Raw genomic sequence first — 12,550 nt, forward strand, 5'->3', positions numbered from 1 at the left:
ATAGCGTTGCCGTTGTCAACTAGTAACGTTTGCGACTGGAACCTGAACGTCTGAACATGCTGAGCAATAGAAAGCTAGCTCTTCAAGCTACTCATTTTTCTTTCGGCAATGACGAAGCTTGTCATAGGACGACTTACGCACAGGATTATACTACACAACTTTCATCATATCAGCAAAAATCTGTGTCGCCACCGTGTCCGGCAGAGGTAAAGTCTTGTTGGTGTACTTTGTTACTTTAATGATACGCGTTCTTTGAGTTTAATGGTGCTGCATAACTTGAGGATTTTTGTCCCTGATTGTTAACGATCTTAAACTTTCGTTTATAATACATTAAATGTTCCGTTATACCTAATGTATTATGAGACAGCTTCGTTTCACAGGCATACACTGCCTGTATAGCTTAGATATGGGACTTTATTTACTTTTACCCAGTTCATTTCAGGCTATACCTAACCAATAACTCTTAATTTAACCTTCACTTATACCTATCTTTTAATCAACCTTTTATTCTTTTTTATAATCATAAACGAACTCCAACCCTTTATTTATTTTTAAAATAAAAAGGACAAAGTCAAATCCTAAACTAACCTTACTTTATATAAACTTGATATTTATAAGTTTTTTTTATTTGCATTGTTTCAGAGATTATACTCAATCATGACTTGTGCACTCTTTGATTTGTCCTTAGTACTAGTCTAACAATCTTAATTTCGAGAGCAGAATATAAGTATCTTCATTTCATTTCACAGATAATTCCACCTCATAGAGACATAAAATGGCGTTCATCTAACCAACAAGAATACAGTGTATTTCCATCTATAAACAAGGACATTTACCATCGTACCTTGCAAGATTACAACGATATTCAGGTTTTCAGCACTAGAGGTGACGTTTGGCGGTATCCTGAAAAACTCCCGCCTATAAGTCGGACAACTATAGATTACGGAGAGCCTCATATTCCATGTACAAATGTTACGTTTGATCTGCTAAAGAAAATACAAGTTCATCAAAGAAATGCTAGGTATGTTTATTTATGAATTGTGTACGTATAAACATCTCTTAGACAATACGTATCTTTGATGAGTTTTCATTTTGATTTAAATTGGTGAAATATGGTAAATCCAGCAAAGACTGGCATCCGTAAACGTAAGTTCGTGGACGAGAGACAAATTGGTATACTATTTTTGTACAGAGTAGTATACGGGAGGGTATGGATGAAGGGTACTAGTACTTCATTTCTGTATTCTTTAACTTTATATGCCATTTTTCTCTATTCTTTAATTTTTCCCTTTTTCTATATCCTTTAATTTGTCACCCTATATTTTTAAGGCATAGTCAATAGAAGCTTATATGCAGCCTTATAAAACTCGTGACGGCGTGGTTACTGAAGCATTGAAATTTTCTAAAAGGCAAACAGGGTCCGCGAGAAGGGGACCTAAGCTCTTGTCCAAATTGTTAAACTTTCGCCGAGCCTACGACTTGAATTTCTTTTTAAAGTTTTGTTTTTGCAAATGTATTGCAAGCATGTTTAAAAGCAATACAAACAAAATATTTTGTATCTAGAGTTCTAAAACTACTAGCATTTTATTATTACTTTTGTCTCTTTTCAGAGTATATAACAATTCCATATATCTAGAATCAGAGGCAATGCAGGCTTTCCAATGGCCTTCCCCGCAAAGAATGAGACCAGTGGCATTGTTTCAGTTTTGCAATGAAAGACACAGAGCAAGAGTATCATAATTATTTCATTTATGTTGAATAAAAATGTTAAACTTCGTGTATATTTGTTAAATTAATTTGTAGAAGCCTTTTTATTCATAAAATTGAGAATGGAAATCAGTGGGTAATGTGTAAAAGATACAATAACCCGACCAAAGAGCAGACAACAGCCGAAGGCCACCAATGGGTCTTCAACGCAGCGAGAAAATCCCGCACCCGGAGCCGTGCTTTAGCTGGCCCCTAAACAAAAATGTATACCAGTTCAGTGATAATGAACGTCATACTCAACTCCGAAATATACATCAGAAACTAATATTAAAAATCATACATGTAGTTTTAAAAAAATTCGGATGTTCAGTTCCGTAAGGCGTTTTACATTGTCTTCGTTATCATGCATATTTGTCTAAGGTTCTAGTGGAACATACTATTGAGATAAATATGAATGATAATGAAGACATTCGTTATGTACCTGTCCCATGTCAGGGGTTTATATTTCAGTGATTTTCGTATATGATCGTATATGGTTTTGTAAAAGATTAGGCCACTATATGGTTTTGTAAACAATTAGGCCACTATATGGTTTTGTAAAAAATTAGGCCACTATATGGTTTTGTAAAAAATTAGGCCATTAGTTTTCTCATTGAATTGTTCCATAGTTTTCGTGTCGGGGACTTTTATAGCCGACTATACGGTATGAGTTGTTCTGATTGTTGACCGATATACGGTTGCCTATAATTGTTTACACACACTTCATTCAAACTTTGGTAGATAGCTCTCTCATTGAAAATCATACCACATTTTATTTTAAAGGATCACACGAGAAACTATGACCTCTCAAACTTTTCGTTGTGTTGTTATTGTAACTTGTGAATAGGTAGGTTTTGAAAACATAACACTAATCTCCCAAAAGCATGAACCTCTTAACTGGTAAAACATTGAAGAAACAAACGTTATATTGATCAATGAACCATGAAAATTAGGCCAAGGTCAGATGAACCCTGCAAGACACACATGCACAGCTTACAATCATTGCATGCTACAAATATAGTTGACCTTTTTCATATAGTATCTAAGAATCAAACTAAACCAGGAAAAGTTAAGATTGACCAATTGCAATGAACCATGAAAATGATGTCATGGTCAGATAATTGCCAGTATTGACATATACACCAAATAATCTTTCCATACACCAAATATAGTTGACCTATTGCTAATAGCATTTCAAAAACAAAACAAAACAAAAGTTTAACAGAGCAATGAACCCTAAAAGTGAGGATACGGTCAAATTAAACATGCTATGTACATCGTAATATATTTTCATACACCAAATAAAGTTGACTTATTGCGTGACCAAGACACAAAAACCTAGATTTAACCATGAAAATGAGGTCAAGGTCTGATGAAACCTGCCAGATGGACATGTACACCGTCCAGTCATTCCATACACCAATTATAGTGGATTTATTACATACAATATTAGAACAAGAGTGCACACGCTGAAATGTCTCACCTTCTTTACTAATCATTGATACTATCATGGTTGATAGTCCAAAATATAAAGCTTTATTACAACTGTCACAAAAACTTATCATTAACCAAGAAAACTAAACATTGACCAATGAACCATGAAAATGAGGTCAATGTCAGATGAACCATGCCAGGCAGACATGTACAGCTAATAATTCTTCCATACAACAAATATAGTTGACCTATTGCTTATAATTAAAGAAGAACAGACCAAAACACAAACACTTAAGACTGAGCAATGAACACTGAAAATGAGATCACAGTCAAATAAAACCTGCGCGACTGACATATAGATCATAAAATATTTCCATACACCAAATATAGTTGACCAATTGCATATAGTATTAGAAAAAAAGACCAAAACTCAAAAACTTAACTTTAACCACTGAACCATGAAAATGAGGTCAAGGTCAGATGACACCTGCCAGCTAGACATGTACACCTTACAATCATTCCATATATCAAAAATAGTAGACCTATTGCATACAGTATAAGAAAAACAGACCAAAACACAAAAACGTAACTATAACCACTGAACCATGAACATAAGGTCAAGGTCAGATGACACCTGCCAGTTGGACATGTACACCTTACAGTCCTTCCATACAACGAATGTACAAGACCTATTGCTTATAGTATCTGAGATATGGACTTGACCACCAAAACTTAACATCGTTCATTAATCCATGAAATGAGGTCGAGGTCAAGTAAAAACTGTCTGATAAGTATGATGATCTTGCCAGGTACGCACATACACAATATAGTAATCCTATTACTTATAATAAGAGAGGATTTAACATTACAAAAAATCTGAACTTTTTTTTTCAGGTAGTCACTGAACCATGAAAATGAGGTCAAGGACGTTGGGCATGTGACTGACGGAAACTTCGTAACATGAGGCATCTATATACAAAGTATGATGCATCCAGAGTCTTCCACCTTCTAAAATATAAAGCTTTTAAGAAGTTAGCTAACGCCGCGACCGGATCACTATCCCTATGTCAAGCTTTCTGCGACAGGCTCGATAAAAACCGACCTAAAAACCAAAAAAACTTAACTTTAACCCCTGAACCATGAAAATGGGGCCAAGGTCTGATGACAGCTGCCAGATGAACATGTTCACCTTACAATCATTCCATCTCAGATACTATAAGCAATGCATGGTCTTCTATATTTGGTATATGGAATGATTGATTTCTCTCTATGGTTTTAGCAACAACAAAAACTAGAGGCTCATGAGAGCCTGTGTCGCTCACCTTGGTCTATGTGCATATTAAACAAAGGACACAGATGGATTCATGACAAAATTGTGTTTTGGTGATGGTGATGTGTTTGTAGATCTTGCTTACAAGTTACAAGTCACGAGTTATAAGCCAAAATCTACATTTTACCCCTATGTTCTATTTTAAGCCATGGTGCCCATCTTGGTTGGTTGGCTGGGTCACCACACACATTTTTAAACTAGATTTCCTAATAATGATTGTGGCTACGTTTGGCCCAGTAGTTTCACAGGAGAAGATTTTTGTAAAAGATTACAGACATTTAGGAAAAATTGGTAAAAAATGACTATAAAGGGCAATAACTCCTTAAGGGGTTAACTGACCATTTTGGTCATGCTGACTTATTTGTAGATCTTACTTTGCTGAACATTATTGCTGTTTAGTTTATCTCTATCTATAATAATATTCAAGATAATAACCGAAAACGGCAAAATTTCCTTAAAATTACCAATTCAGGGGCAGCAACCCAACAACCAGTTGTCTGATTCATCTGAAAATTTCAGGGCAGATATATCTTGACTTGATAAACAATTTTACCCCCATGTCAGATTTGCTCTAAATGCTTTGGTTTCAGAGTTATAAGCCAAAATATACATTTTACCCCTATGTTCTATTTTTAGCCAGGGCGGCCATCTTGGTTGGTTTGGCGGGTAACCGGACACATTTTTAAACTAGATACCCCAATATGGTTAAATTTGGCCCAATGGTTTCAGAAGAGAAGACTTTTTTTAAAGTTAACAACGACGACAACAGACGCCAAGTGATGAGAAAAGCTCACTTGGCCCTTTGGGGTAAAAAAAAATAGTCTTCCTATAGAGGTTAATCGACAATTCTCTAATTTTTGCTTATTTGCAGATTTTATTTTGGAATTTTTTTATGTAATAAAGGTTAATGAGTAAAATTCAGCCTTTTAAGAGCAATAATTCCTAAAAGGAGTCCATTGACAATTTGTCCATTGTATAAATAGTCTTCTTATAAGAGGTTAAGGTGGTACCTAAGGCTACAGGGAGATAACTCTGTGAAATCAGCTAAACGTTTTAATTACGTTGTGCTGTTAAGGATGTACTTAGGTGAGATTTTGAAATTCGTGTCAAATTTTCGGACTTCTTGGTGTTTTTTCCATACAAAACAAGGTAAAATATTTTGCCCCATAACACCCATTTATTTTTTCATATTAGACTAAATAGCTCATGAAAGGTCGTTTACCAAAATTTTAGAAGATTCTTAATTTTCTTACTTTTGTTTTGGGACCCAAATAATACCAATGCAAACATAAGGTAAAAGTCCGAGTCAGCCTTTCCCCGCCATATTTTAAATCTGAAATATCTCGAAAAGGAGGCCCAAGACCTATCAATATTTTTAGCTTATTTTTATTATTAAAGAATGCTCTACCAGCTTAAAGTATCAATTTTCAATTCTTGATTTATTAATTTTCACCTAACCTCACCTAAGTACATCCTTAAGGGAATATTAAACTTCTCAATGATCAAAATTAGTGTTTGTCAAACTGCTATATAACCAGTGTAATTTTTCTGATAAAATGGTTGGTTCCAATTTTTTGAAATTTTTATAATTTTGTCAAAGGGTCAAAGTAAATACTTTGTCAAAATTTTATGAAAATTAAACGAGCCAAATTAGTTTTAGTGAAGGTGTTGGGTACCACCTTAAGAACTCATATATAGATATAGGAAGATGTGGTATGAGTGCCAATGAGACAACTCTACATCCAAATAACAATTTATAAAAGTAAACCATTATAGGTCAATGTACGGCCTTCAACACGGAGCCTTAGCTCACACCGAACAGCAAGCTATAAAGGGCTACAAAAATTAGTAATCTAAAACGGAAAAACCAATGGTCTATATAAAAATAAGAAATGAGAAACACGTATGAACTACATAAACAGATGACAACTACTGTACATCAGACCATTTTCATATTAGTGACTTTTGACTCTGGAATTTATATTTTTTTTGAAAAGTTACCTTCTCTGTGGCTGGACAACCCCGTCAAGTAAGAGCAAGGTGAATAGGTTAATTCAAGATTTTATTCAGTACAATTTAGAGGGGAAATTTACTGTTTAATGCTTTTTCCCCAAATTGCACCGTTTATACTTCTGATTTCACTTCTTTTAATTGCTCGTAATTGACCAAGTACCAGGATGTCTTACAACAGAGAAGGTAAAAAAAGTATAGAACCTGGAGTCAAAAAGTCGGTAATGTGAAAAAAGACTATTGTTTTAGTCATTATAACTGTATACCAGATGCTCCGCAGGGCGTAGCTTTATACAACCGCAGAGGTTGAACCCTGAACGGTTGGGGCAAGTATGGACACAACATTCAAGCTGGATTCAGCTCTAAATTTGGATTGTGATTAAATAGTTGACACAGCATAGGTTTCTGACACAGAATGAATGTGTTCTAATGAACTTAAAATTTTTGTTTTCTCTTAGAGCAATTCACTATGCTGTTGAATATTAATCCTCTCAAAAAAATGTTTGAAGAAATTTTCTTTTTTATTTATGAAATTTCAAATGAGAACCAGGTGCTCCGCAGGGCGCAGCTTAATACGACCGCAGAGGTCGAACCCTGAACAGTTGGGGCAAGTATGGACAAAACATTCAAGCGTGATACAGCTCTGAATTTGGATTGTGATCAAATTTTTGACAATACATGGTTTTTTTTTACACAAAACAAATGTCAAGATTTTACAAATCAATTAAAGATTTCTTCTTCAAACTTTTTAAATCTAAAATTAAATAGTTGACACAGCATAGGTTTCTGACACAGAATGAATGTGGTCTAATGAACTTAAAAGTTTTTTTTTTGCCTTTGAGCAATTCACTATGCTGTTGAATATTAATCCTCTCAAAAAAATGTTTGAAGAAATTTTCTTTTTATTTATGAAATCTGAAATGAGAAAAAATTAACCCCCCCCCTTTTTTTCACATCCCCGTTTCCCTTTTTCCAAAACTGATATCAATTCAAATTTCTAATGGAGTTTGCAACAATAACTACTCTTTTAAATACATCATAAAATATTAAAATGTAAAATAAAGTGCTTGTTATCACTGAATGGTAAAGATTGGTTGGTAGTAAAAGTGAATATACATTGTTTATTGTATAAAACAATAAAAAAAACTTCATCAGAAACATTTTATATTGGCAAATTTCCAATGAAGTTATTTACCTAAGGTTATTCGCAAATAAAAATAGAAAATGACATCATAGTCATGTCTGGCAAATGTCCAACATACACTATCTAAAAACATTTTAGATAAGATAAGGAAAAAAAGCTTCATCAGCAACATTTTATATTGGCAAATTTCCAATGAAGTTATTTACATAAAGTTATTGGCAAATAAAAATAGAAAATGACATCATAGTCATGTCTGGCAAATTTCCAACATATATTATCAACTACTATTCTATACAAAGAAAGATAACTCCAATTGAAAATTTCTTGCTATTGCACAATATTGTGCAATTAGATATTTCTTGCTATTGTGCAATACTGTGCAATTGAAAATTTCTTGCTATTGCACAATACTTGATATGGAATCCTGATTTGGACCAACTTGAAAACTGGGCCCATAATCAAAAATCAAAGTACATATTTAGATAAAGCATATCAAATAAGCCCAAGAATTTAATTTTTGTTGAAATCAAACTTAGTTTAATTTTGGACCCTTTGGACCTGAATGTAGACCAATTTGAAAACTGGACCAAAAATTAAGAATCTACATACACAGTTAGATTTGGCATATCAAAGAACCCATTTATTCAATTTTTGATGAAATCAAACAAAGTTTAATTTTGGACCCCCATTTGGACCAACTTGATAGCTAGGCCAATAATTAAAAATCTAAGTACATTTTTAAATTCAGCATATCAAAGAACCCCAAAGATTAAATTTTTGTTAAAATCAAACTAAGTTTAATTTTGGACCCTTTGGACCTTAATGTACACCAATTTGAAAACAGGACCAAAAATTAAGAATCTACATATATAGTTAGATTCAGCATATCAAAGAACCCCAATTTTTTCAATTTTTGATGAAATCACACAAAGTTCAATTTTGGACCCTTTGGGCCCCTTATTCCTAAACTGTTAGGACCAAAACTCCCATAATCAAACCCAACCTTCCTTTTATGGTCATAAACCTTGTGTTTACATTTCATAGATTTCTATTTACTTATACTAAAGTTATTGTGCGAAAACCAAGAATAATGCTTATTTGGGCCCCTTTTTGGCCCCTAATTCATAAACTGTTGTGACCTCAACTCCAAAAATCAATCCCAACCTTCCTTTTGTGGTCATAAACCTTGTGTTAAAATTTCATTGATTTCTATTTACTTATACTAAAGTTATTGTGCGAAAACCAAGAATAATGCTTATTTGGGCCCTTTTTGGCCCTTAATTCCTAATCTGTTGGAACCAAAACTCCCAAAATCAATCCCAACCTTCCTTTTGTGGTCATAAACCTTGTGTCAAAATTTCATAGATTTCTCTTCACTTAAACTAAAGTTATAGTGCGAAAACCAAGAAAATGCTTATTTGGGCCCTTTTTGGCCTTTTATTCCTAAAATGTTGGGACCAAAACTCCCAAAATCAATCCCAACCTTCCTTTTGTGGTCATAAACCTTGTGTTAAAATTTCATTGATTTCTATTCACTTTTACTAAAGTTAGAGTGCGAAAACTAAAAGTATTCCGACGACGACAACGACGACGACGACGCCAACGTGATAGCAATATACGACCAAAAAATTAAAATGCGGTCGTATAAAAATTGAACCCAATTTTTTTAATTACATCCCCCTTTCCCTTATTCCAAAACTAATCTCAATTAAAATTTCTAATGGAGTTTGCAACAATAACTACTCATTTAAATACATCATAAAATATTAAGATGTAAAAAAACTGCTTGTTATCACTGAATGGTAAAGATTATTTTTAATTTATCAGTTGGTAGTAAAAAGTGAATATACATTGTATATTGTATATAACAAAGATTTAAGTTGATTCTGGACCAAAAAAGATAACTCCAATTAAAAAAAAATCTTGCTATTGCACAATATTTTGCAATTAGATATTTCTTGCTTACTATTCTGGACAAAGAAAGATAACTCTAATTTAAAAAAAAATTGCTATTTCACAATATTGTGCAATTAGATATTTCTTGCCATTGCGCAATACTGTGCAATTGAAAAGACTTGCTATTGCACAATACTTAATATAATAATTTTAGATCCTGATTTGGACCAACTTGAAAACTGGGCCCATAATAAACCAGATGCTCCGCAGGGCGTAGCTTTATACGACCGCAGAGGTTGAACCCTGAACGGTTGGGGAAAGTATGGACACAACATTCAAGCTGGATTCAGCTCTAAATTTGGATTGTGATTAAATAGTTGACACAGCATAGGTTTCTGACACAGAATGAATGTGTTCTAATGAACTTAAAATTTTTGTTTTCTCTTAGAGCAATTCACTATGCTGTTGAATATTAATCCTCTCAAAAAAATGTTTGAAGAAATTTTCTTTTTTATTTATGAAATTTCAAATGAGAAAAATTGAACCCAATTTTTTTAATCACATCCCCCTTTCCCTTATTCCAAAACTAATCTCAATTAAAATTTCTAATGGAGTTTGCAACAATAACTACTCATTTAAATACATCATAAAATATTAAGATGTAAAAAAACTACTTGTTATCACTGAATGGTAAAGATTATTTTAATTTATCAGTTGGTAGTAAAAAGTGAATATACATTGTATATTGTATATAACAAAGATTTAAGTTGATTCTGGACAAAGAAAGATAACTCCAATTAAAAAAAAATCTTGCTATTGCACAATATTTTGCAATTAGATATTTCTTGCTTACTATTCTGGACAAAGAAAGATAACTCTAATTAAAAAAAAATTTGCTATTTCACAATATTGTGCAATTAGATATTTCTTGCCATTGCGCAATACTGTGCAATTGAAAAGACTTGCTATTGCACAATACTTAATATAATAATTTTAGATCCTGATTTGGACCAACTTGAAAACTGGGCCCATAATAAAAAATCTAAGTACATTTTTGGATTCAGCATATCAAAGAACCCCAAGATTTCAATTTTTGTTAAAATCAGACTAAGTTTAATTTTGGACCCTTTGGACTTTAGTGTAGACCAATTTGAAAACAGGACCAAAAATGAAGAATCTACATACACAGTTAGATTTGGTATATCAAAGAACCCCATTTATTCAATTTTTGATGAAATCAAACAAAGTTTAATTTTGGACCCCGATTTGGACCAACTTGAAAACTGGGCCAATAATCAAGAATCTAAGTACATTTTTAGATTCAGCATATCAAAGAACCTAACTGATTCATTTTTTGTCAAAATCAAACTAAGTTTAATTTTGGACCCTTTGGACCTTAATGTAGACCAATTTGAAAACGGGACCAAAAGTTAAGAATCTACATACACAGTTAGATTCGGCATATCAAAGAACCCCAATTATTAAATTTTGATGAAATCAAACAAAGTTTAATTTTGGACCCTTTGGGCCCCTTATTCTGTTGGGACCAAAACTCCCAAAATCAATACCAACCTTCCTTTTATGGTCATAAACCTTGTGTTTAAATTTCATAGATTTCTATTTACTTATACTAACGTTATGGTGCGAAAACCAAGAAAAATGCTTATTTGGGTCCCTTTTTGGCCCCTAATTCCTAAACTGTTGGGACCTAAACTCCCAAAATCAATACCAACCTTCCTTTTGTAGTCATTAACATTGTGTTTAAATTTCATTGATTTCTATTTACTTAAACTAAAGTTATTGTGCGAAAACCAAGAATAATGCTTATTTGGGCCCTTTTTTGGCCCCTAATTCCTAAACTGTTGAAACCAAAACTCCCAAAATCAATCCCAACCGTTCTTTTGTGGTCATAAACCTTGTGTCAAAATTTCATAGATTTCTATTAACTTAAACTAAAGTTATAGTGCGAAAACCAAGAAAATGCTTATTTGGGCCCTTTTTGGCCCCTAATTCCTAAAATGTTGGGACCAAAACTCCCAAAATCAATACCAACCTTCCTGTTGTGGTCATAAACCTTGTGTTAAAATTTCATAGATTTCCATTCACTTTTACTAAAGTTAGAGTGCGAAAACTAAAAGTATTCGGACGACGACGTCGAAGACGCAGACGACGACGCCAACGTGATAGCAATATACGACGAAAATTTTTTCAAATTTTGCGGTCGTATAAAAATTGTTTTAGTCATTATTACTGTATAAAATTTCAGTGTTTCCAAAACAATAACCAAAGAAAACTATTTACATAGAGATATGTCTTGCCTGTTCACAGATATTTCAGAAAAAGATAAGCTAATGTACATGTACAGCAATATTGCTAGTTAAATCGAGTTCCTGGACCATGTTCTAGGGGGAAGGGCCTAACAATTAGTAGTAAACTGTGATGCTATAAATTTTATCATGGGTAGATGAATCATGCCACACTGACATGTACACCTCCTGATCATTCCATTCACCAAATATAATTGAAGGATTGCTACAAATATCTGATAAACTGATAATATGTGTATAATTAGGAGTTTAGTATGACGTCCATTATCACTGAACTAGTAACATATTTGTTTAGGGGCCAGCTGAAGGACTTCTACCGGTGCAGGAGTTTCTCGCTGCATTGAAGACCCATTGGTGGCCTTCGGATGTTGTCTGTTCTTTGGTCGGGTTGTTGTCTCTTTGACTCATTCCCCATTTCCATTCTCAATTTAATTTATAATTTCCTATTTTTAAGACAAGTTTTAAAGATAGTAAAAATAACAAAGTTTGTGCACTAAAAGTTAGTCTCGAACAAAAATGTGAAATAACCAAAGCAAATGTTTAAGGACTGCATGGGTGAAAATCAATAAAGTAATGAACGTACTATTTTGACACTTTCAGACATGCTGTATATTCTTTCATGATTATATATTGTATATAAAAATAGAATAATAACTTCAAAGA

The 12,550-nt window shown here is 33.2% G+C and overlaps 1 protein-coding gene across 1 annotated transcript; it reads left to right on the top strand.

Annotated features, from left to right (window-relative positions):
* Positions 1-1,775, top strand: LOC139524548 (uncharacterized). The gene is made up of 3 exons (XM_071319402.1): positions 1-206; positions 750-1,021; positions 1,611-1,775. The coding sequence occupies exons 1-3, from the start codon at positions 57-59 to the stop codon at positions 1,738-1,740; spliced, it is 552 nt and encodes a 183-aa protein (XP_071175503.1). The 5' UTR covers positions 1-56; the 3' UTR covers positions 1,741-1,775.
* The last annotated feature ends 10,775 nt before the right edge of the window (positions 1,776-12,550 follow it).

The sequence above is a fragment of the Mytilus edulis genome, chromosome 5 (assembly GCF_963676685.1).
Source record: "Mytilus edulis chromosome 5, xbMytEdul2.2, whole genome shotgun sequence".
Classification (NCBI taxonomy): domain Eukaryota; kingdom Metazoa; phylum Mollusca; class Bivalvia; order Mytilida; family Mytilidae; genus Mytilus; species Mytilus edulis.

Bases quoted from the DNA above. Each gene is read 5' to 3' on its own strand.
- LOC139524548 (XM_071319402.1), top strand. From the start codon at position 57: ATGCTGAGCAATAGAAAGCTAGCTCTTCAAGCTACTCATTTTTCTTTC. The intron at 207-749 runs GTAAAGTCTTGT...TTCATTTCACAG, and splicing joins CGCCACCGTGTCCGGCAGAG to ATAATTCCACCTCATAGAGA. The intron at 1,022-1,610 runs GTATGTTTATTT...GTCTCTTTTCAG, and splicing joins GTTCATCAAAGAAATGCTAG to AGTATATAACAATTCCATAT.